General features: G+C 58.1%; 2 protein-coding genes across 2 annotated transcripts; one reads left to right on the top strand and one right to left on the bottom strand.

Moving 5' to 3' along the window:
- Window positions 1-7247: 7247 nt before the first annotated feature.
- RGS19 (regulator of G protein signaling 19) lies at window positions 7248-23589 on the top strand. The gene is made up of 6 exons (XM_038159008.1): window positions 7248-7403; window positions 18498-18634; window positions 18787-18923; window positions 20333-20407; window positions 21419-21653; window positions 22186-23589. The coding sequence occupies exons 3-6, from the start codon at window positions 18823-18825 to the stop codon at window positions 22372-22374; spliced, it is 600 nt and encodes a 199-aa protein (XP_038014936.1). The 5' UTR covers window positions 7248-7403; window positions 18498-18634; window positions 18787-18822; the 3' UTR covers window positions 22375-23589.
- LOC119710405 lies at window positions 13892-16886 on the bottom strand. Its single transcript, XM_038159399.1, has 3 exons — window positions 16833-16886; window positions 15384-15613; window positions 13892-15202 (listed from the first exon to the last, which is right to left on the bottom strand). Exons 1-3 carry the CDS (start codon window positions 16884-16886, stop codon window positions 14416-14418), a joined length of 1071 nt encoding a protein of 356 aa, XP_038015327.1. The 3' UTR covers window positions 13892-14415.
- Window positions 23590-24798: the final 1209 nt, after the last annotated feature.

The following is a 24798-nucleotide window of genomic DNA, read 5'->3' as shown; positions in this document are numbered from 1 at the left end:
TGTGCCCAGAGCACTCAGCAAGGCCAATTTGCTGCTTGCTCTCCGTTTCTCCTGATGCGAGACCAATTCCTTGACAGCCGGACCGTGAGGCTGCTGCTCCGGGCAGTTTCTGTGCTTTCCCCCCACAGCAGCTGCAAACATCTCTCTGCACTTTGTTCCTGCAGCAGATTCCTGGGATGTTCATGCCAGGCACTGCTCTGGGATGCGCAGTCCCATGGCTGGGGCAGGATGGAGCTGGGCTGGAATGCACCCCTGGAAAAGCAGACTGTGGTTTTGCAGGAAAGGCTTTTCAGAGGTGCTCGGGAACCTCCTGGTCAGAGGGATGTCCCTCCATCCTCAAACCCGAGATCTGCCCCTGGGGTGCAGCCAGGAGGATCGCAGGCACCAGCGGGAGAGCTGAAATAAAACTCAGAGAGCCCACGGACAGCCTCAGCCCCTCTGTGTGCATCGGGAGCGGCAGCCGCACAAAGGCATCCTGGATCTATCGAATTTCTGTGTGAAAACAGGAAACTGCCCCTCCCTTGGCCAAAGCAGAGGGAGGGCTGCGAGGCTTGCATCTATCTCACCGAGAAAAGGGGCGGAGGAAGGAGCAAACAGCTCCCTTCCTTTTATCCCGGAGCGTGTCGGAAAGAGGATGCATCAGTCAGTTTGCTCCTGGCATGTTTTTAAGTCTGTCCCCAGGACAGGTCTTAGAAAACAGCGAGAAGATTTCAGAGCTCAGACCAGACAGGCTCAGAGCTCTCCTGACACCCATTTCCAGCAGGAGAAGCAGAGTGGGGGATTGGTACAAGCAGCAGGGCAGGGATGTCTCCCCAAAACACCCTGGGAACTTCAGGTGGTTCCAAGTTCAGTTTGGGCTTGGGGCAGCTAAACCCCAGTGTCACCTTATCTGAGGGTTGTTGGTGACCTGGAGGAAATGGATCCTCACACACAAGCCTGCCTGGCCTCCCCTCCTCCTCCTCCAGCCTCACAGCAGGGAAAGCCGAGACTGATTCAAGACTGAGCAAAAATAAACCCTTTCCCTTCAGAAATGGTGCTTCCCACACTGAGCCAGGCTTTGTGAGGCCCGGGGAAGGCTCTCACTGCTGACATTTAATTCTACAGTGAAAACATCTTAAGAGTGCTGGGATGTCATATACCACCTGGCCTCTGACCCACAGCCACTACAGAAAGAAGAGGGGAAAGTGAGAAAATATCTATATTCCTACTGTCTTTATTCCCCTGGATTGAGGGAAATTTACTTTATCATATCTTGGGAACTGATGTATTTTCTCAGGGCACAGCACCCTGCTCTCCTTTACTACATCATCTCACCGGGTCTGAGGGATGTAAGGTGCCAATATAAATCCTGCAGCTCCACTGTTTGCTCTGGCATTGCAGGCAATGCAAATCAGGCTGCAATCAAACCTCTACCGTTTCAGTGTCAATGAAATCAATGAGAAATAAGGATTGTATGGTGTTAAACCAAAAACCACATTCAAACATCATTGCTCTGCATGTCAAAGTTGTTCTCGTCTTAGCATATAAGTGAGAAACCTCAAAATCATGACCAGCTTTTCCTGACAATGACTCCTGGACGTTGCTGTGTTCAAAAGGAAATATCAGGGTGGTATTTGTTCACACACTCATAACCATCATTTGCTTTTTCTGCTGTCTTGTAGTCAGCAGGTCATGAACTCTGTGTACCAAATGATTTAGAGATGAGGAAGCAGTGGGGAGATGCTCTTCATGCAAGGAGAATTAAAAAGGGAGAATGTAGATTCTTCTCGGGGTAGATTATACAGCTGAGAGTATCTTTATCTTCCCCTTTTGGGCAAAGTATTTTCTTTTCATGATAGTCACTTGGCTTCTCAAACCTTCCTCTCAAATACACTCTTCTCATCTCTAAGCATCAGCATCACCTTTCCCCTGCAGCCAAAGAGTGGAGACTTCCCATGGGCTCTCCACACATCCTCAGGAGCTGTTCCACTTGCTTGGGGAATGTTATACAGGGACCAGACCAGACCGTACTCGTTTTTACAGCTGGAAGAGCTCCAAAGTATCTCTCAATTCCTATCTGTTCCAATCCGCTGTGATAGTTCCAAAACATCTGTGACTCTTTAAAATGTGGTCCAGCTTTTTCTGCTGTCCATTTGTAGTCAAGGAAAGGGCACATCTGCCCAGATCTCCCCTGCCTGACTGAATTTCAGCCAAAAATAATCAGAGGAGTCCAACCACCTCAGCTTTGTCCTTGTTGTCACCACTTCTCTGTGACATAGCTCGTAACGAGTGTTCAACCACCTCTCAAACACTGATGAGAGTTTGAGAGAAAGTCTGTGGGTCACTGAGAGGCTCAGATGACAACTGTAGGGGTAATAGGGATTTTAGTGCCCTCCAAGGCGCTATCAGTTTGTGCCACCCAGCAGCAGAGCTGATAACTTGCAGTGACTCCTTCAAGGGCAGCATCTTTACACCACCACAGGCAGGCTTTGGGACCTTTAGCCCCAACCTGGAACACCAGCACTGGCCCTTTTGGCCAAGATTTCTGCTAAGCTCCTTCTCCCTGCCCACCCCCTCCCAGCTTGGCACCAGAAAGCAAACAAACAGCTCTGGGAGCTGCAGAATCTGCAGAGTCTGGCTTTCAGCAGGCTGGAGTCTCTTGAGGGACAGACCTGGGTGCCTGTGAGGGCACAAACCCCGACTGAAGCTTTTCCCACGGTTCGGGCATTAATCAAATGTCAGCTCCAGTGGATTCTCCAGTGTCTAATAAGGTCTGACAGCATGTGTTGGTTTTTCTCACAGCTGCAGCCCTGGCAGGGTCCTTCTTTGCCCAGCTGTTTGTAATGGCAGCAGCTCAGCTCTAACGGCTCTCAGCTTTCCATAGAACTGGCCAAAGGGTTAAAAAGATTTTGAAGAGAATAATTTGGAAGAACATGAGTGGGCTAATATACAGTGTGATTGCATAAGCTCTGTTACATTAGGAAATCAAAATAATCGACCCTTTTCCCTCTAAATGGGATAGAATTTAAAGACCAAATGCTGAGCCTGGTAGTGCAAAATCCTCTTTTAAACTTTGCTCCACGACCTCCAGACACACTCCAGAACCTCAAGTTGCTGCTTTATCTTCAATCTCGAGTACAGGAGAGGCAATCTTTGCACTTCAGGTCCCCGTGGAAAAAACTTGGCCCCAACCAGAATGGCTCTTGAGTCAGCCTGTGAGCAGCCCTGGGGAGCCACAGAGAAATGCAGGTTTGCAGCACACCTGATAGCTAAGGCAGAGATTGGGATTGGAAACGTGTCTCTGACATTCCACAGGAAGCTCTGAGGCCTTAAAAGAGTAAAAAGGCTGTAAAGGCTGCACAGATACTTCTCACAAGGGAATAAATTAGCTGTGATCAGACTGCACAGCTCAGACCAGGTATTCTGCAAAGACAGCTCCACCACTGAGACACACAGAGTGGATTTATGCCCTGGAGCAGGGCTGCTCCCCAGAGCAGCTCTGCTTCCTGCACCCTCACGTGCCAGCTCTGTGCAGATCAGAGCATCACCTCAGCGTGTCCCCAGCTGCCCTCAGCAGAGGAGCTGCACGTTCAGGGACAGGGTGAACATGACCTTTACAATCTCAGCTCTGACGAGCACTTCCTGCAGGGTGACAGCACAGAGCTGCTTCTCCTCTGCCTCTCACTTGGGCTGCAGAAGCTCAAGGACTGTTGCTTCCTCAGAGCCCAGTGCCAGGAGCATCTCTTTTGGCCACTCCAGTCTGAACATGCTCTGCTGCTTGGAAAGCTTTAAAAAGCCCAGGTAGCTGGTGGGGGAAAGGCTTTCCTGAAGCAAAACATCTCTGAAGCCTTCACCCATCCAGCTTCATCACCTGCCAGCCTCTCAAGGGACACACAAGCTGGAAACACCCTGGAAGGGATCAGCCCATTCTGCTGCTGCAGCCAGGCTGATACTGCAGAGCACTTTGGAGATGGCATTGAGCAGCCGTTGAAGGATTTCTCCAGCAAATTGTGCTTTGCAGACCCACTGGGAACCTTGCTGCATCTCAGTCCTGACACAGGCTGGCTCATCTCAGATATTCATCAAAGGAGGCTTCCTGTTCCTGAGCATCCTGCCTGGAGTTACTGGAGTTCTCCTTGATGAGGAACACCAGCTCTGCAGGGGCTGCTGTTGTGCTGTACTCACAGCTCCCTGCAGGCTATGGCAGAGCTCACCTCTGCTCACCCAGCACCTTCTTAGAATCACAGAATCAGAATGAAACAGAATTGTTTGAGTTGGAAAAACCCTCTGAGATCATCAAGTCCAACCCTTACCCCATGACTGCCAAGCCCGCCACTAAACCATGTCACCAAGTGCCACATCCACAGGGCTTCTAAATCCCTTCAGGGATGGTGACCCCACCACTGCCTTGGGCAGCTTGTCCGATGCTGAACAACCTTTTCTGTGAAGAAATTTTCCCTTATATCCAACCTAAACCTCCCATGGTGCAACTTGAGGCTATTTCCTCTTGTCCTTTTGCTTGTCCCCTGGGAGAAGAGATCAACCCCCATCAGGCTATGATCTCCTTTCAGGCAGATGTAGAGAGTGAGAAGATCCTTCCTCAGCCTCCTTTTCTCCAGACTGAGGCCCCTCAGCTCCCTCAACACGAGGATTGTCTTCCAGCCCCTTCCCCAGCTCCATTCCCTTCCGTGGACACCTCCAGCACCTCAATGTCACCTTTTCACCCAGCACCGGTTTTGAGGTGTGATCTCAGCAGCTCCCAGGGAGCGCAGTCGCTGTCCTGGTCCTGCTGGCCAGGTCTGAGCCTACTCAGCAACACCAGCAGAAAATTAGGGGAAACACGGATGGAGTGCCCAGTTCTTGCTAACCGGACTTCCCTCCGGTGTGTCCGTCGGGTACCTGAGGAACCGGCAGCAGCTCCCGGGGTGGTTCGCGGCTGCTCTGCGCCCCTGGGGCACTGCAGTGGGCCCGCTGCCCGCTCCCCGCTCCGCACAAACTCCTTCTCCCGGCGATCGGCGGGGGCACGGAGCTGCCAGAGCCCCGCCGAGCCGCCGGGAACCCCCGCCCCACCGAGCCACGGGGACCCCCGAGCCGCCGGGGATGCCCGAACCGCCGGGAGCTGCTCGGATCCCGGAGCCGCCGGGGAAGCCCGAACCGCCGGGAGCTGCTCGGATCCCGGAGCCGCCGGGGATGCCCGAGCCGCCGGGAGCTGCCGGGCTCCCGGACCCCCGAGCGCCGCCGGCCGCGCTCCCGGCGGAGTCGGGCGGCACCTGCGGGCAGGTCCCGCTACTGCAGCGGCGGCCGCGGGGCCGGCACCGCCGGGACCGCTCCGGTGCGGGAACGGCCCCGGGGCACCGGCACGGGGAGCTCCGGGCAGCGCCTCCGCCCCCGGCTGTCACGGTTCAGCACCGACACGGCTCGACAGAGGCTGCCGCTCTCTCCGCCGCTGCCTCTGGGTGCGGCAGGATGCTGCCAGTGCTTCCCCGGGAGCTCTCCAGGCTGGCGCGGGGGGAAAGCAGCTTTGCAGCCCCCAGCAGTGTTCCTGGCTATGGATGGCAGCGTTTCCGATTGCTGGAAAAGGTGCGAGGCCGAGCTGCTGCACCCTGAGCAGCCAGGGGTGCGAGTCTGGCTGTTCACTGCCAGCCCCATGGTGCAGGGGGTTTGGAAGCTTCAAGCATTTCCTCACAATCCACACTTTTTTAAGGAAAACTGTGATTTCTCATCATCATCTGAAGGGACAGACTGGATGGAGAATCACAAGAACTCACAAGCACAAATCACAGAATCCTGGAATGGCATGGACTGGGACAGACCTTAAAGCTCATCTCATTCCAGCCTCCTGCCATGGGCAGGAACGCCTTCCAGTAGACCAGGTTGCTCCAAGCCCGTCCAACCCGGCCTTGAACACTTCCAGGGATGGGGCAAATATTCGTGGGAATTTCTAAAAATCCCAAACACGCACTACAAAGCAGTTCCTGAAGACGTGGGAGCCTTTATTGGCATTTGTGAGCTTCCAGTTAAATGAATTGCTAAAGAAAATCGTGAGGGCTGGTGGCCCGGTCACACAGCAGGAGGGAGCAGCCTGGCAGTCACAACTCCACACTGGAGAAGATTTGCACAAGCTGCAGTCAGAGGAAGGACCCTGCTTTGTCTGCAGAGGTCCTGGGGCAGGTCCCCCCTGGGTGAGAGCTGTGAAGATCCCACTGTCATGAGCTGGATGGGTGAAAAGAGCAAAATCCAGAGTGCTCGACAGGGCAGGTTGAAAATGTGGGAGACACTTTGGGTCTGTCTGATCCCCCAGTGCAGAGGCAGAGGGATTCAGCTCAGAGATGCTGCTGGCATGGGTGGGGGTTAGGGTGGAGTTTTCACTGCAGGAATCACATTTGGGGCCTATTTTAAGCACGTCCCCCACGTCGCTGAGTGCACGTCTCGAGGATTGAAATAGATGGCGGTTTGATCATTGTCTCTCCCAGGGAAATGGTTTTTAATGAGGTTTTAAATAATAAAGTGGGATAATTTCCCTGGCTGGCAAGATCATGAAATTTTTATGCCGCCTTTCTCTCCCAAAGTTTTATCACCCTGTATTTTTAGTGATGTATAATCCCCACTTTTGAAAAAAAATAAAAATAAAAAGCAGAGAAACCACTGACACAGGGAAATCCACTCCTGGGCAGGGAGCCTTAGGTGGGAAACAGTCTGGGGGAAGCTTCACAGACAGCCCTTCCCCATCCCCTGGGGATTGGAGGATTGGAGAACACCCCAGAGGGGCAGAGGGGATCCCCAGTGTTGGTGCAGGGTGCCAGTATTGGGTGCACGATGCTGGTGCTGGGTGTAAATACTGGCTGCATGGTGCTGGTACTGGGAGCCAGTGCTGGGTACACGATGCTGGTGTTGGGTGTAGTACTGGCTGCAGGGTGTGAGTACTGGGAGCCAGCACTGGGTACGTGATGCTGGGTGCCAATAGTGGGTGCAGGGTGCTGGTACTGTACCAGCACTCGGCGCATGGTGCTGGTTATCAATAGTGGGAGCACGGTGCTTGTCCTGTGTGCCAATATTCGACACCGGGCACTGGTGCGGGGTGCTGGTACTGGCTGCAGGGTGCTGGCACCGGGTACCAGTGCCGGTTCTGTGACGCTGGTGCCGGGCACAGCAGTGGGTGCCCGGTGCTGGCGCTGGGGGCAGGGAGCCGGGGCCGTGGGTGGTGCGGGTGGGTGTCTGTGTGTGAGTGTGCGTGCGTGTGCCGTGAGGAAGTGCCAGGGCTGCAATCGCTTTCGGAAGTGGCCGGCGGGGCCGGGCCGGAGCCTGCGCAGTGCCGCCGCCGCCGCTCGGCTCCCGCTGCCGCTCCCTCTCCCTCCGGTGCCCAGCCCGGCGGCAGCGCAGCGGCGGCGGCCGGGGGCGGCGGCGGCGGCGCGGATGCCCGGCCCGTGAGTAGCCCGCGCCCCGGGCAGGGGCTGCCGCGGACGGGGGGGACGCGCGCCCATCGCCCCCTCCCTCGCCCGCTGCCCAGCCCAGCCCCGCTCCCCCGGCGGACCCCCGCTTTGCCCACCCCCCTCTCCCTCCCCGAGCCCCTCCGCACGCTGCCCCTGCATGGACCCCTGCCCCGAGCATCCTCCCTCCTGCACCGCTCCCCCCACGCGCGCCGAGCCCCGCGGAGGATGGAGAGCCCTGCCCGTGCCTGTCTGTCTGTCCGCGCGTCCGTGTGTCCGGCTGCCGCCTGTCACCGGCCCCATGTGCGAGCGCTGGGGCGGGGGGATGCTCCGTGGGGACCGGCCGGCGGGGCGGGGGCACCCCGAGCACCGAGCGGGGAGGGGGAACTCCCCGCCGCATCCCCCCAGGGGAGGGCAGGGCTCCTGCCAGGAGGAGGAGGAGGAGGATGGAGAGGGGGAAGGAGGGGGGCACCCTCCAGCCGCAGGGCCGGCTGCGCCGGGGTTTGCCCAGCCCGGGGCGGGGGTTGCAGGGAGGATTTCCCCCCGGAGGCCTCCCCGGCTCTTCTGCACCCACAGGTGGGTGCCAGGGCGGTGCCGGAGCATCCCCGCAGCGGCTCGGCCGGGCAGAGCTCCCTGCCCGTGCAGCTGCCCGGGCACCGTGCGAGGGTGCTGAGCCTCGCCGGGGCGATGGGCAGCCCTGAGCCGGGAGCCCGGGGCTCGGGCAGCGCCGGGGCTCGGCAAGGTTGCCTGAGGTCAGGACAGCCTCGAGCTGCGGTCCCCGCGGGGTTCTCCGGCAGCGACACGGCCGAGGGCTGGCTGAGGGACTCGCCTCGGGGGTGTCGAGGACGCGGCTGTCCCCCGAAGGGAGGTGACATGCGACGGTCGCCCAACACGAGCCCGTCACGCGGGCGGCGTCGCGGGATGCCGCCGCTTGGCGCTGCGACTCGGTGGCCAAGGGACGGAGAGGGCCAGCGCGGCCACCGCGCCGTGTGCGGGTCACCGCGGGTCCCCCGGCACCCAGAGGCTCCCCGGGAAGCTCCCTCTCCCCGCTGCTTCCATGAGGCTGCTCTGGCACGCATCCATGGCCTTATTTAAGAAACTAAACAAAACGTGTTAAGCGAGTGGGAGGGATTCCCCTGCTGCGAAGGGAGTTCATTCCCCTCTGGATGCATCTCCATCCCTGTCAGTGGAGATGCTCATCCCGTGTCACGCTGCATGAGCAGAGCTGTGGCATTTGCTGGCCTGGTGCACGGTGTTTTCTTTGGGAAAACGGGTCACCCCAGTGGGCACATATTTCAGAGTATCTCCCAAGGGAGAGCGCCACATCAGACTTCCCTACAAGGATTTTAGCTGCTCCGCGTCAGCCCTTCCCCACAAATGACTCAAGCCACTGATCAAAATACAGTCATGTTCTTCAGCAGTTAAACAGCCTCCACCTCACAGGACTGTAGTGGAGAAGCAGGAGTTTAGTGACACGAATATATCTCAGTCAGGGTGTGGGCACCCGTTTTGATATTATTATTTAAGAAAAGAAGGAACTGAAGGCAGATAAATAATTCAAATGAAACCTAGAAAGGGTAAGGGAGAAAAATACCTTGGCAGGGTTGTTGGTTCTGAGTCTGCCCAAGGTGCTGGAGCAGCCCATCTCAGCCATCTCCTGAAGTGCATCCTCTCCCATCTTGGCTGAGCTTCGGTTCTAGCTTTTGCTTTTAGGCTGGACCTGGGTTTCAGCTGGGCTGATGTGAAGTGAGTGGGTGAGCTCAGTGCTCAGAGCTCTTCCCTGTGAGCAACAGGTCAGGAGCAGCAAAGCAGCCACTGTGTCACTCCTCAACCTCTGCAGAGCATGAGCCTAAGCTGCTGAGGCTTTTCCTCTTTTTTTTTTTTTTTTTTCCCAAATTTTTATACTCTGGATAAAAATAATTTTGGAAAGCTCAGGAGGAGGTAAGAGCCACTCTGCCTTTCGCCCCCAGCTCCTCCTGCTCTTCAGATCAGTTCATGCACCAACCCCTGGCCATGCCTGAGCACCCCAAAACAGACCAGGCAGGGCACAGCAAGGCCAGCAGGCACCCCCCCCCTGCCATGCCACACTCTCAGGGTTCAGCAGTGGGTTTTGCCTGGAATAACAGCAGGTTCTGAGTGATCTGGTGCCCATGGCCTTCACCCGAGACTTCCTATTGCTCAGTTCCTTATTCATCTGCACATCCCTCTCTGCATTTCCATTACAGAAGCTCTTTAGAGAGGGGGATCTAAATCCAGCTGGTTTTATACATTATTTCATAGTTGTCACTTATTCTGGGGAGAAGAAAAGATCCTGGACCTTATCAGTGATTTTTTACATCCCCCCCATGTGTTACAACCTGGCTTTTACCTGTGGGGAGGACAGGAGAGGGGAAGTGTCCAACATCTTCCGTGGTGTGAGAGGGGAAGGAGCTGAGCTCGCAGGGACTCCAAACACCCTGTCACAGGCAGGGAAGCAGCTCTGTGGTGCCATCACTGCCCCTGCTATGGCAGCTCAGGGAATGGGCATCCAGCCCCAAGCATCTCACTTTTCACTGCCCATCCTGCACCAGCACCACTCGGGCCTCCTGCAGCTCATTCCCATCACTGCTGGGCTCAGCCAGCCCATTTCTATTCCCAGCTGCCACTCCATGGGTTACCCCATGCAGCACAGGGAGGGTGACCTGCAGAAAATCCTGAATCCTCACTGCCCCGGCCATCCAATGGCTGTGATGGTAACTCCAGTAACACCACGGGCCAGCTCTCCCCTCTGCTCCCTCGGGTTTCAGGACATCCAGAACTTCTCACAGGGATCAAACATCTTAAATCCAGCTGTGCATGCTCTGCAGGAGCCGTTGGCTGTGCTGGTTCACAAGCCCTGGGGTGAGTCCCCTGTGCAGCTGCCCAGCCTTCCTCAGGACCTGGGGACACAGGAGCTGGTGGCTTTGGGGTAAAACTAGTGAAGGCAGAATCCTGGCTCAATGCCTATCCCAAGGACCTTATAAAACAAGGCAGCAACCCCAGAGTTTTGATCAACCTTTCACCCTTCTGTGAAAGTGCTCCCTGGGAGCATGGAGAATTATTTTATTTCTGTTATTTTTGGCTGGAAATCCACTGGGTTCCTTCTTCGGAGTGGACCAGTAACAGAAACCTCCTGCCTGTGATTTTCCCCCTCCCCAGACACTGTGCAGGGCATGGAGCGTGATGCCTCAGCCCATCCCATCATCTCCTCTGGGTCCATGGGACCTCAGTCATTGTGGGTGAGTGTACCACGAGAGGCAGGGAGTGCTCTGCCACTCACCCATCCTGCAAAACCTCCTGCCCTTGGCCATTTCGTGAGAGCAAAATTTAACCAGCAGAAGGGTGGAGCAGCAATGAAAACAACAACAAAGTTCTTTGGGGTTCAGCTTCACCATTCATCTTAGACATGGAAAAAAGGGGGTTTCCTGACAGCAGGAAAATGTATGGTTGAGTTTTAGAGCAAGCCACCCTTCCAGTTCTCCAGGCACTTGGAACCAGCCTCGGTTGACCTTTTGAGGGCTCTTTGCTCCAGCTGTGGAGACACGCTGGGCTTGGGGGCCCAGGTTTGCCACACTCCACTCTCACTTGTCAGCACTTGCCCCACTCTGGAGGCAGAAATGCTGCAAAGCCTCCAGGGCAGCGAGGGGATGGGCACGGCAGAGCGGAGCTCGCGGCATTCCTGGGCACGGCTGTGCCTCTGGGTGCAGGGCACAGGCTGCGGGTGCACTGGCAGCCCCCTCCCAGTGCTGCAAGCACTGCTGGTTCAGCCTAAAGGGGCTCAGCGAAAGGGTTTGGGGCAAGGGTTTGGGTTTTCCAGTTGCTCCCCCTCCTGCAGGTTTAACCCAAGCAGGGCTGTAGCTTCCTCGACAGAAGGCGAATGCCCAAGCAGCGCTCCAGGGCAAAGGGCAGCAGAAGAACAAACAGGTACACATTGGCATTGGTGGGCAGAAAGCTTCAAGCTAGACTAGAAGAAAACCAACAAAAACCAAGGGAAGATGCTGCCTGAGAGCCTGGTGTGGGTTTCACCAGGAAGAGAGAGCTGGCGAAGGAGATTTGGGGCTGCAGAAATGTATTGCTGTGCCAGCAGCTCGTGTCCTCTGATGGGACCTGCACCCTGCAGCAGCCTGGGGGCTCAGCAAAGGCCATCACCATGGCCTGTCAAATCAGGGTCTCACTGAGATGCCCTGCAAGGCCCACTCCCACCACCTGAGCCCAGAATGCCTGCAATGGGCACCCACCATGGCCAGGGTCCTGCACCCCGGCTGTGCCTGCCCTGTCTGGCAGCAGGGGGGTGAGCAGCTGCACTGCCAGACAGTGTCCCAGGGCATGGGGCCACACAGGGTGACAGCGCTTCCTTCCTCCCCATACTGCCAGCTCCTCCCTGGGGTGATGGAGCTGAACCCAGCCATCAATCTTCCCCTTTGTCTGGGGTTTAAATCACCAGGGCAGCTGGATTCGGAAGACACAAATTGCTCCCTCTGATCCCTTCTGGTGGCTGGGGCAGGGCAGAGCCTCCCTGCTGCCCTGGCACCATGACCACACCACTGGGGTCACCTGTGACCCTTGGGATTCTCCAGGGGCGTTGGGCAGGGCATTGGGTCACCAGATCCCCCTTTCCCTGGGTGTTTGCCTGCAGGATGAATCCTGGGGGGCTCATTCCTCAGTCCCTCTGTTTTAATGCGGGACTGATGCATTACTAATGAAGTCTGATGTGGGAGGAGGTTTTGCTGGTACAAGTGACAGCCCAGCTCTGAAAGCTGTAGTCCAAGGACCTGATGCTGGGGACATGTCCCCACCAGCACAAAGTGACATCTGCCTGGAGCCAGGCTCCAAAGGCATCTGTCAGGGCTGGCAGTGTGCAGGCAGCAGCACCCACAGCTGAATAAACCATGGTGGGCAAATGCCCCTGGGTGCAGCGTTTGGGACGTGCTTCCCTTGTCCCCGGCTGTCCCCAGCTGCTGGTGTGGCCCTGGCCTGGCTGGTCCCACTGCTGGTTGAGCCAGGCTCTGCCCTGCCCTGACCACATCAATGCCATGTGGGGCCACGCTTTGGGCAGGAAATGTGGCTGGAGAGCAGGGCCAGACCTGTCCTCGGCGTGGTCACACTCCTCTCCTGCCCGTGCCAGCACAGGCTCCCAAACCTCCTCCTGCACCTCCTGGTGCGTCCCCTGCAGGGCTCTGCATGCAGCCAGGGGTTTGGTCTTTTGCTGGGGCTGGGGGAAGAATCATCCCTGGGTTGTGTTGGGAGCTCTCAGAGCTGTGCTAAGCCAGCCCTTTGATCCAGCATTGCCCTGTGATGCAGTGTTCTTCCTTTTCATCCCAGTCCTGCCTTGGTTCTCTGTCTGGTTCCTCATTTCCTTGAAAGATGCCACTCTTCATCCCTCAAATTGCCAATCTCCATCCCTCAATTACAATGTCCTGTGGTCCCAGGGGCCTGGCAGCTTGCTATGAACAAGGATCACCCCACCACCTGCCCAGCTCAGCTCTTGCCGTGGCCATGCCAGAGCCGTATCCCTCCCTTTCCTCTGATCTTCCCTCCCATCAACCAGCAGGCTCCTCCATCCATGGAGCCCCTGCTGAGTATTGATCACTGATCTGTCTTCTCCTCTCCCATGGATCATTACCAAAGGCAGAACAGGCGCCTGCCCTAACACCACGATACCTCTGGTAGCAGAAACATAATTGTCAGGGCTTGCCTTACTAAATCCCCCAGCTGATTGGCATGGGGCTATTTTTATGCTGTGAAATAATGAACTCTGTTTCGGTGTTTCAGGGTCGGGGGGTGGGTGCTGTGCCTGTCCTGCTGCCCAGCAGCCATGGTGCCAGGACAGAGCCATGGGTCTGTTCTCTTCCCAGCAGGTACTGGATAGCTTCATGTGGTGCTTTTGGGAGGGCTTATGGTGGGATTCAGCTTGGAGGATGCTCAAGCAGAAATACACTGGGAGCAGAGGAGATGGCTGGTCTGGAGAAGGACCCTGGCATCATCCTCATCCTGGCAGGAGAGGGGCTGTCAGCTCTTGTGATGTTAGGGACTGGGGAGGTATTCGGACACACTGAAGCATCTCACAGCTCCCATCAGCAGGATTTGCCTTTCCAGCCTCTGGGAATGGCAGAGGAATCACTGCAGGGCAGAGGATCTCCCCAAAGGTACCCGCTGGCCACCGCTGCCTCAGCCACGTGTGCGGGCACTTCTGCGGCGTTATCAGTGCCGTGGGCTCCTTATCAGTGCCGTGGGCTCACCGGGCAGCGAGGACACGGCAGGGTGCAGCCACATGGGCATAACCACGCCTTCATCCCAGCAGAGCCCACCCAGGCACTGCCAGGGATCCCCAGCACCTCTGTGCTGGTAGGATTGGGGTCAGCCCAGCCCCATCCCGCAGAGCCAGGGGGCTCCAGCCCTCAACCTCTTTAATCTTTTTCTAAAAGATTGCTAAGGGGGGGGGGGGGGGGGGGGGGGGGATTGAAAACCGAGTCTAAAAATAACTCCTAAAACTTCCTGTGCTGCTGGCAGGTGGCTGGGACAGGCTGCGGGGGCGGGAGGCAGCTGTGGGGCTCGGCGGCCGTGCCTGGGCTGTTACCGTGGGGTAACCCCGGCAGAGGGGTCCCGGGGGGTGCCAGCCCCCTGCCACCCACCCCAGCTGCCTGCTGGGCTGCCTCGCCTCTGGTTGCACTCAGTGCCTGGTTCCAGCCAAATTTGGCAGAGATCAGAGGTGCTGGGACCTCCTGGGAGAATGCCAGGGAGGGGGTGGGGAAGCTGCAGGCTGTGCTGAGCCCTTATTAGACACTGGAGAATCCAGCAGCACGCGGGCAGCCAGGGCTGCCAAGCTCGCCTTGTGCTGATCCAGCGTGGCTGGTCTAGCAGGTGATGGGTGTTTGCAGCTCCTCCAAGGCATGGAGAGGGCTCGGATCCGGTGCTGCTCCTGGCTGAGGCATCGCTGGGCTGTGACAGGGACTTGGACAGGGATGGTGTCTCCGTGCCACTGGAGGTTTGCTCATTGTCTCCACCCATATGGTCCTTGCAGGGTTCTGTGATGAGCAGCAAAGCTGCTGTCCAGGTTTTGACCCATAAAATATGAAGGGAAGGTCTTTTCCTGGGGTGGAGAGTGACAAGAGGTGGCCAAAGAATAAAAATACTCTGGGTGCCTGTGATCTGGGGGTGCCAGAGGCCGTGGGAGCGTGGCTGCGTCCTGACGGCCCCAGCTCTCTCCCTGCCTTGTAGCAGCAAAGGGAATCCTGGAAAACCATCTGGGGAATAAATGAGGTTCAGGTGCCCAGAGAAGCGGAGCCTGGCTGCGCCCCTGGAGCGCCGGGAGGTGACGGCAGAGGAAGGAGCTGCCCCTGCCGGCGGTGGCGTTTGGGTGACGGGAAGGTTCCATCCGGATGGAGTGGCGCTGGGGACAGCGGCAGCACAGCCGCCTTGGGTTTAGGGTGCCGGGTGTGCAGGCTCGGGAGGAGGGGACATGGTGATAACTCGTGTCCGGGGAAGGAGAGGGAAGAGGCAGCGCTGGGATGAGCCGATAACAGGCACATGGCGCTGCCCCAGGGGAGCGGGGGCGGCTGCCAGCATCCCTCCTCCCTCTTTCTCCCCTTCGGCCCCCTTTCACCTGCGGTGACACCGTGCCACTGAGGGGCAGCCGCCAGCAGAGACCACAAGCGGTGTTGGTCTCTTGTGGCTGGAGCCTCCTCTGCCCACAGCAGTGCCGAGGGTGAATTTGATCAAGACAACGGAGGTTGGCAGCTGATTTCTCTCTCTCTCTCTCTCTTCTGTTTCTATTTTTCCTGAAGAGGAAAAAAAAATCAAACAACTTTGTTTGTGAGTCACTCTTGTCGAGGGAGCAGGGCTGCGCTCCGTGCATCAGGCTGGCACATCCCACCTCGCACGGACGATGCTGCCGGGAGGCGCCGCCGGCGGCTCTGACTCAGCCCACCCTCAGCACAGCCCCTCTCCCGCGCTGCCCACCTCGCTGCCGGTGTCCGTGCCCTGCGGGCAGTGCTGGAAGCCCGGGGACATCGGGAACACAGCGTGGCAGAAAGCGCTGTCGCTTTGAGGTGGCCTCGGCCGGTCACCGAGGACCGAGGTGCAGCCTGTGCGCACCCTGGGGACGCGTCCTGCCTGTCGCTCTCGGCAGAGCCGCTTCCTCGGCCACGGGGCTCTTCCAGCACCAGCGTGCCCGGGCTGTTTCCGAGAAGCTGCCATCAGTGCCAGTCCCGGCTGGGGAGCCCCATCTTGGTAGCCCTCGTGCTTGCAGCTGCTGCCGGATCCAGCCCTCCTGGGAGGCAGGAGGCTGACCTGGCTCAGCCCCTGGTGGGACCCACTGTGCCCCTCAATGGGGCAGCTGGCCCCATGATGGAGCAGCAAGAAGAGCGCCTGGGCCGGGCTGGGGCTTTCCCAAAAAAGGCCTGAATTCTTCGGTTGAGTTTGCCACTTCCCTTACCACTCCCTTTCCTGTGAGAGGATGTGTTCAGCCGCTTTTCTTTTCTCTTTCTCTCTTCTTTTCTCCCCCACCTCCCTGCCCGCAGAGCCGGCGGTCCTGGCGATGCCGCGCACCCCCTGAGCCAGCCGGGGTCACCCTGGCTGGTGCCATGGCCAGGCTGCAGGTATGGACACATCACAGGAGCTGCTCCCACACCCCCTAGTCCTCCCAGCACCCCTGGCACAGGGTCGGTGGGCACGTCGGGGGCAGCACAGGTTGTGCCGGGAGTGCCCGTGAGCTGAGGTGGGTGCTGATTTGTGCCCCGTGCTGCAGAACTGGGGCAGGCTGCTTTGCCCAGGGCGAGCAGGGCACAAGGAGCTTCATATGCAGGTGTATGGGATGGGGCCAACATCCCAGCAAGGCCTGCTAGAAGGGGAGGTTCCCCTTTGAAAGTGATTTTGGGGAGAGCTCATCTTGTCTGCTTGCATGGAGGGTCCCCACTCCGTTTGGCAAGAGGACAGTGCCAGACATCATGGGGACATCACAGGAGTGTGATGCCACCTGGCACAGCCCAGGGACACCTGGCACACGGGGACTCCCAGACTCATGGGGGGCTTGGGGAGCTCAGGGAGGGTGGCTTCCGGGGTGTCTCTTCTTTCTGTGGGGAAATGTCCCCTTTTTGTCATCCTTCCTCTTTCTGCAGCCTCGAGCGCACGCCCTTGCCTTCCCTCCGGCACTTCCCTATCCACCAGCCCCAGCAGCCCCGTGGGGAGGCCTGGCACTGGGGCAGCTGGTGACAGCCCCACGGCACACGGGCCCTGCCAGCGTGGGGAGGTGGGGGTGCCAGGGGCATTAAAAGGGTACACAGTGCGGGGATATCATCCCTGCAAATCCAGACCATGATGGCAGTGCCCTTCAGTGTCCATCAGAGTGATGGCATTGCCTTTTGGTGCCAGCAAGGATCACACCAGCAGCACCTCTTGCTGCCATCAGACCAGGTCCCTGTGGTCCCTGTGCAGGCCCACAGTTCCTTTCTCCCTGCTCTCCATGGCGCAGCACACTCCTCCAGAATGGCCCTGGGCGTGTTCCACAGCACCCAGCGTGGGCAGTGACCTGACCCTGCTCCTGGCTGGGTGCTGAGTGCACCCCTGGCATGGGAAGGGGGTGTCTCTGCCAAGGGATGCCAGTCCCTCCTGCTGCCTCTCCAGGGTGTGTTGGCTCAGCCACTTACAGGTCAGCTCTGGCCAACGAGCAAAGTGAAGTACCTGGGTGTCCCCACAAAGCAAAGCCACACGCTGTCCCCACATCCCAGTCCCTCAGCCACCCCCAGTCCAACTATTCCAGCCAGCAAGGGCTGTGGCAGAGCCAGGCTGAGCTGGGAGGGAGCTGGGTGTTCCCAGTCCTCAGGCTGTCCTGCTCACCCCGTTCCCACAGCCTCGACCCCTGCTGGTGTTGTTTCGTGTTGGTGCCGCAGCCCCTGGCAGTGCTGGGTGCCGTGGGATGAGCAGTGGGATGTGGGTGGGCAGTGGGAAGAAGGGTGCTGGGAGTGGAAGATGGTTGGTCCAGGGGAGGCAGAGGAAAGGGAGAAAGTGGGGGGTTAAGCGGACCCGAAGGCAGCACGGTGCGAGAGGGAGCAGGGCTGCTGCTGAACCGGGTGACAAGGTCACAGCCATCCTGCCAGCACTTGGGGCTATAAATAGGGACAATTGGGAGTGAAACACAGACTCTCTCCTTTTTCGTTCCTGTGGGAGCACTGGGACTGTGGGAGGGTTTGTGAGGGCCCAGGAAAGCGCTGCTGGGTGATGGCTGTGCTGGGAACAGGGGGGCTCTACCCCCAGGGCTCATGGAGGGCTCTGGGGACAGCTGTGTCCCCAGCTGCATCCCACATCCTTGCTCTGTCCCCCTGCCGAGTAGCAGCAAGACTCAGATGAGGCCTGGGGCTGCTCAAGGAGAGGATACTGAGGCTGAGATCTCCGGGGGCTCTCCCTGCCTGCTGCCTCTGCTCCCATTCCTTCCTTCTGGCAGGGGAAGGACCAGGATTGCTGCCCATCACCCTTGGCAAGGCACAGGGAGGTAGAGCCAGCTGTGGCCTGACATAACCACTGCCCACGCTGAGCCCAGCACCTCTCATACCCAGGAGCATCCCTGCTCCAGGCTGAGCCAGTGGTGCAGGCAGGGACAGGCAGGTGGCCTGGGACAAGGTTTGGTTTGGCACCAGGAGCTGTGAAAATGCACCACCACCACCCTGTTTCCTTCCACTCACATGATGCTGTGAAGCAGCTCCAACTTCCCCATCCCATGCCTGAAGACACCAGGGATTTCAGCCACTCTTCCTCGTGGCACAGGGCATGGCCAGGGGTGTGCAGGGCCAGCACTGAGCCCCTCACCCTGCCAAGCCCCGCTGCTGCCTGCAGTGAGCCCCACAGCATCCCTAAAGTGTGGGATGGGATCCCAGGCAAAGCGGGGGGCTGACAGAGCATGTCCCAGTGCATTTCCTCTTCTACTTTCCTTCTCACTTCCTTTTCTTGCACTTTCTGCCTGCTGCCCTGCCCTCGCTTGCCACCTGCCCAGGGCTTTCCCCAGCACTAAGCTGCCCCGGAGCCGCTCGAAGCCGGGCGCTCTGTGCGGTGACGTGGTGCCTCTCCTCTCCCTCCCCACAGGCTCCATCCAGGAGGCGGCAGGGACATAAGCCAGGGGGTCTCACAGCTCACCCGCGGGCTGGGAGGAGCTGAGAGCGGCAGAACGGCCCCCGAAACACGACCCAACGCCGTCCACCGTGTATGAGGCTGGGACACAGGTGAGGCGTGACCGGCCGGGGGCCGGGGTGGCAAGCAGGAGCCAAAATCAAACCGCAGCGAGTCACTGCACGGGGGTTGCTCCTCCGTCGCTGTGGGCTTGCACAGGTGGGGTTTGGTCGCTGGCAGCTCCCTGACCCTCTGCACCTTTCAGTACGCAGGACCCGCGTCCACAGAGTCACTCCTTCCGATGTCCCGGCATGAGACTTCTCCGACAACGGTGCAACCCGCCAGCAACCACCGCCCCAACGCCTGCTGCTTCTGCTGGTGCTGCTGCTGCAGCTGCTCGTGGTACGTCCCACCGCCCCCTGGCCTGGCTCCTGCAGCTCACTGAGCATCACCCACCCACCTCGTCATCCCATAGGCAGGGCAGGTGATAGAGTCCTGGGTGCGCTGTGGCTGCTGCTCATGAGACAAATCTCTTGGAATACATAGAGGGACTCCCCAGTGCTGCCCTGATGGTGTCCGGGGAAGGATGGCCCCATCCATGTGAGCCCTCTGGGAAGCTCTGCCTTGGAGCAGTGGGCAGAGTCCAGCCCTGCCCTCCCAACACTGCCCAAAGCCAAGGATGAAACCAGCTGCTTGCCTCCATCTGCATCTCCTGTCCTTACTGAGGATCTCAGCTCCTTATTCTCTGGATAGCCCAGATTTTGGAGAGCCCATCTGCTCTTCCTCCTCAGCATCTGCTCGTTCAGAGATTGCTGAATACTCCAGCTTTGCAGCAGCTTTGGTCTTTACAGCCACCAAGAGCAGCAAGCTTGGAGGAGTAAAAAACCCTGGAGCTGAGCCCTGTGCATCTCCCTCCCAGACACTGTCCTAGGCTTGGTGGCATTCTGTGTGTCTGTCCTTCATTTCTGCAAGAGCAGAGAGGGAGCAGAAATCCCAGAGATGGGACAGCTATCCCCCCTGTATCCTGCTCCTGGAGCAAGTGGTGCTGATTGCTCAGTGGGGCTCAGGCCTGGCAGGCAGTGAGCCCTGGGGGTGGCACAGGCAGGGACATGCCCACAGCTTCACCCACCCCTGCTGCCCACGCTGGGGCAGAGGTTTGCTCAGCCAGCCCTGTGTGAGCAGTGAGGACAGTGTCGCAAGCAGGAAGGGCTGTGGTCAGTGCTGGGCAGCGAAATCCACGGGCCCAGGGGAAGTTGGCTGATGGCTGCTCTCCACTTGTGCCACCAGCACCCCCAGGGACGAGGGGACACAGGGACAGGGAACACCACATCCCCAAGCCCCAGCACCTCTATCCCACTATCTGCCTCCAGGCTGGGCTGGTGCTGGCACATCACCAATAAAGACTTGTTTATTTCTTGGTGATTATTCCTGACACAACAGCTCACAATTGTTGTGAACACATCAGCTTCACCTTGGGCTGGTCCAGCACTGACCTCTGCCGGCTGCTGTGGCCACTCTGGCTCAGCTCAGTGCTGGCACATGGCACTGGCACATGGCCCTGGCACACAGCCCGAGTGGTGGAGCGGGAGCAGAGCCACAGCAGCCCCTGAGCACAGGGACAGCACAGGGACACGCTCACGTGGTGACAGCAAAACTGCTTGAGGGAACCAAGGTGCCACCAGGGCAGTGGGTGAGAGGAAGGCATGGGTGGGGGGTGCTGGTGCCCACGGAGGAGATTCAGTGCTCAGGGGTCAAGGTGGGGTCTGCATGTGTCCCCAGTGCCCCTGACTACCTTTCTGTCTCCTCGTTAGGAACGAGGACCGAGAGCGAGCATGGAGGGCATCCCGGGAGACCAAACTGGAGAATATCCCAAACTGTGAAGCGTGGTGAGTGGAGGGCCAGTGCAGTGGGCTGGGGACAAGCACAGCATGGCACAGCATGGCACTGTCCCCTCTGCCACCCTCCATGGCAGCCAGGACTGTGTTCTGCCCTTGGGGTACACACCAGGGTTCAGGGGTTCCTGGTGGTGTGTCCAGCTCATCCCCAGTTCCCACCAAGAAGCAGGGAATCTGGAGCCACAGGCTGAATCCTACTGTGATTCTGCCCTCAGGCCCATTGCAAAGGGAAACTGAGGCATGGAAGAACCTCAGCAGATTTTGGACCTCATTCTGCCATTTAGACCCACTGCCAAGAGCATCTTGCAGCCACAGGGAGAGGAGGGAACAGGCCGTTCCCAGGGGGTTTCAGCACTGAAGTGGAAGCAGCAGCAGTGTCCACATCCACTCAGGGAGGAGCGGGATGGGCCAGCACTCCACTCCAGGAATGCTTGGCGCCAAGCACCCATTCCCTGAGTGACAAGTGTGACACACCCAGCCATGGGGGCTCTGTGCAGTGCCTGGAACAGCGGGGTCAGGGTTAGATGTGCTAATTAGCCATGGATAATGAGTGTACCTGGCCTGCTTGAGCAGGTGCTGAGCATTTGCTGGGAAACAGCCTCCCTCCCTCCTTCCCTCTCCACCCCCTTCTTTCCCTCCCCAGCTGAGAGGGGTGATGGACCCATGTCAGTCTCTTGGCTCAGAGCTGCCTCTCCACCAAAGGGCTTTTCCTCCTGTTGGGATTTGTGCAGAGCCAGCACAAAAACACACCCCAGTTTGGGAAATCCAGCCCAAAGCAAGGCCACGCTCCAGCCGGGCTGAGCAGAGCCAGGACAGACCCCAGGAGTGGCCTCTGAGAGCCCCGCAGCACCGGAGCCTGAGCAGGAACAGCCTCCTCATGAGCACGGGGGATGTGGTTGGGCACAGCTCCTCTGGGGTGGGACCAGGGATGAGCAGGAGGGACACAGTGGAATCCCTGGCCGGCTGTAACACCATCCCCTTGCCTTGCCACGGACCTGTCAGTGCCAAACCCACGCCGGAGGAGGTGCAGGGCTGGGCACAGTCCTTCGACAAGCTGATGAAGAGCCCGGCGGGGCGCAACGTCTTCCGGGAGTTTTTGCGGACTGAGTACAGCGAGGAGAACATGCTCTTCTGGCTGGCATGTGAGGAGCTCAAAACCGAGTGCAACAAGCACACCATCGACGAGAAGGCCAGGATGATCTACGAGGATTACATCTCCATCCTCTCTCCCAAGGAGGTAGGAGGCAGAGCCTTTGAGGGGAGGGCTCTTAGGGAGAAGTCTCAGTTCCAGCTGCTGCCAGAGCCCTGTGACAGTTTGGGGATGAGTTTGGCAGGGTGACGGCTGTGGGAAGGGGATATCCAGTCCCCCAAAATCTCCGGGACGCTGCTGGCAGTGGGACCGCGGGCCGGGTTGTGCTGCGGGGCCGAGACCTCACGAGGGCACCAGCGGGCCGAGAAAATTCTGCATCCCGGCTTGCAGCATCCCCGGCGTGAGGGTACCCAGGGCGGGACCACCCCAACACACCTCCCTGTGCCCAGCTGGGGGACACAGGGGGGACCCAGAGAGATCCCCATGCCTCCCTGCAACCATTCCCAGCCACCAGGGCTCCAGTGCCAGTATTTTCTGGGATGGAGCACACCGTAGTCTCCCCACATCTGGTGCTGCATTGTTACCCCGTCTCCCTTGAGAGAGAGTGCAGGGATGGGTGCTGGGCTGGGGCTTGTCCTTGGGTGTCCCCCAGCCCCCACTTTCTCTCCGTGCCCCCCAGGTGAGCCTGGACTCGCGGGTGCGGGAGGTCATCAACCGGAAGATGCAGGAGCCGTCCTCGCACACCTTCGACGACGCACAGCTCCAGATCTACACGCTGATGCACAGAGACTCCTATCCCCGCTTCCTGAACTCTGCCATTTACAAATCGCTGCTCCAGACCGTCTCCCACTCCTCCTCGGAGTCCTAAGGGCACCCACTAGCCGTGGGGACACCAGTGGGGACATGGTGGCCAGAGGCGGTCGGTGCCTCCTCCCCTCTGCCACCCACCTTGCCAGACCTCACCAAGTTTTTAGCTTTTTACCTATGAACTGTCAGCCCGGGGTCTGGGCCACACTCCAGGACTGTCCCCAGGACACAGCCTGGGCCAGTTCATACTACTGATTCTCTGCCCTGTCCCCAGTGCTGGCCAGAGCGAGCTGGGGGAGCACGGGACAGCGCCCAGGGCCTGGCTCCCCACACCCCGTTTGGAAGAGATCACTTTATCCCATCTCCACCACACCTGGGGACACGGCCCGTCCCCATTTGCCACCTGAGACCCAGTTGGGGACTGGGTTGGGGTTTTTTGAGGTGGGGGTGGAAGTCAACTGTTGTTGGTTTGGGTTTGTTTTTTTAATTTTAAATGCTCTTTTGGTTGGCTTTTACTGGGGGACTTGAGGTGTGGGAGGGGGGTGTTGATGAGCATCTCTGTACATATAAAAACTTGTCAGGTTTACCTGGTTCCAGCTGTTTGAGGTGGCCCAAAGGGCAGGGGGGTGGTGCTAGAGGCTGTTTGTATTCCCAGTGGATGCAGATGGGGCAGAGGGCAGAGCTCTGAGGTGCCATAAGGGACCATGGGGACGTGCTGGGGGGGGTGGGCAGATGTCTTACAGCCGCCTCCCCTGCCAGTCCCCATGACACATCAGCCCTGCTTCAGCCACAGGACACCGCACACTGTCACCCCAAACCCAGAGCACCCTCCATCCTTGCTTCATGGACCTCAGAGAGGGGGAAAACACCTGTGCAGGTGGTGTTGCCCTCCTGCAGAACCCACAGGCACCAGGATGCCTGCATGAGAGCTCCCAGCTGGCCCAGAGCTGCTGTGCCAGGCCCAGGGGTCTGCCCTGGTCTCTCACTGAGCAGGGACCTGGGCTCCACAGGATGGGAAGTGTCACAGGGAGGAGACAGAATTCCCATGTTTTTAGACAGCACAAGGAATTATTTACTGAAGGCTCAGTATCCAGGATTAAAACATGTCTGTCCCTGCCCTTCACAGTGAAACAAAGCCAACACAAGGGTTTTGCTGCCAGTCTTTGCTTCTCCTGATCCACCACAGCAGTTTCTTATTTATCCATCCCTTCCCCTCCTCTCTTCAGCCCTTCCAAAAGAAAAAAGTGCTTTTTATTGAACGTATTTTTTAAACAAACCAATTCTTTCAGCTTTTTTTTTTGTTGTTTTTGTTTCCTTCCTTCCTCATGGCATGACTGTGTGGAAATTCATGTCAGTAAATTTAGTTTTCTTTGCCAAGCTGGAAATACAGTTCAAGAAAATGTATTTTTGAGAGAGACCAGCAATGGTTTATTAGGAATGTTGGTATTGTTATTATTGGCAATTTTCCCCCAGTCTGCAACCTTACAGCATCCCCACCCTGCACTGGGGAAGTTTTAGTTCTGGGTTTATTCTGTGAGTAAGGGAAATACTCTCAAATGTGGCCCCAGCCTGAGGGTTGGAGGTTGAAGCTGTTCAAGAGCATGGCAGCAGGTCAGAACCCCTCCACACAACACAGAGGTCTCAGCACAGGGAAGACCCCACTGCCACGAAATAATCTAGTTTTTCTCTTGCTCCCACTCCCTTTTAAACACCTTACAAGCAAATCTTTACTTCTGAAGCACCTTTTTATCCAGTCTGCCTCCCGTCCCTGGCTCTCCTTGGTGTTATCCCAGAAAACTGAACTGCAAAATGACATGGTACTTTTCCCAGACTCCTGCTGGGGACTCTTGGTACCTAATTCAGGATTGTCAGAAGGCTGTGCACAAGCTCAGCTCCGCTCCTCACAGGAACACAAGAAGAAAGGCAAGAGGCACTGGTAAAGAGCTGGCTCCCTTTCCCAGCACACGAGCCAGTGCTGTGGTCAGCGTGGCTTTTAGATCCTAAAGCTTTTTCAGCATCACTGCGAGGACACTGCTCCCTCCCAAGCCTGGCTTGAATAATCCCATTCACCACAAGACTCGTGAGGCTTAAAGGAGTTGTCAGCATCTTTGAATATTTTCCTTCTTGGGAGACTTGGCTGCACCCTGTACAGTGAAAGCCCTGAGCGAAGGATGCTGGTGGGATCCCTGCCTCCGGAGCAGCACAGCCCTCAAAGGGGCTGGGAGCACGTTTTCCGCTGCTTTCATGTGGCTGCTCGCTCCTCTCCAAACATCTCCGAGGTCTCTGCTCAATGTCTGCTGTCTGGCATGCTGGGAAGCCAGTGGAAATACTTGTTTTTCACTCTGGAAGAGGGAAGCGATGCCATGAGAGATGTGACTGCAAATGCTCCTGCCCTGCCTGTCAGCACAAGAGCTGGAGGGCACAGCACTGCTCCTGGGCAGCCTCAGACCCACTGACCTTGCTGGGGTCCCCCAAATGCTGCATC

Source organism: Motacilla alba, chromosome 20, assembly GCF_015832195.1.
Source record: "Motacilla alba alba isolate MOTALB_02 chromosome 20, Motacilla_alba_V1.0_pri, whole genome shotgun sequence".
Taxonomy (NCBI): Eukaryota; Metazoa; Chordata; class Aves; order Passeriformes; family Motacillidae; genus Motacilla; species Motacilla alba.
This window is presented reverse-complemented; position numbering and strand designations above follow the sequence as displayed.

Coding starts and splice junctions, on each gene's coding strand:
- LOC119710405 (XM_038159399.1), bottom strand. CDS start 16,886: ATGGAGAGCAGGGAGAAAGGAACTGTGGGCCTGCACAGGGACCACAGG. Junction 15,614..16,832: donor ACAGGGACCACAGGGACCTG/GTCTGATGGCAG, acceptor CACTGATGGCAG/CTTCTCGGAAACAGCCCGGG. Junction 15,203..15,383: donor GCACGGACACCGGCAGCGAG/GTGGGCAGCGCG, acceptor TTTCCTCTTCAG/GAAAAATAGAAACAGAAGAG.
- RGS19 (XM_038159008.1), top strand. CDS start 18,823: ATGTCCCGGCATGAGACTTCTCCGACAACGGTGCAACCCGCCAGCAAC. Junction 18,924..20,332: donor TGCTGCTGCAGCTGCTCGTG/GTACGTCCCACC, acceptor TCTCCTCGTTAG/GAACGAGGACCGAGAGCGAG. Junction 21,654..22,185: donor CCATCCTCTCTCCCAAGGAG/GTAGGAGGCAGA, acceptor CGTGCCCCCCAG/GTGAGCCTGGACTCGCGGGT.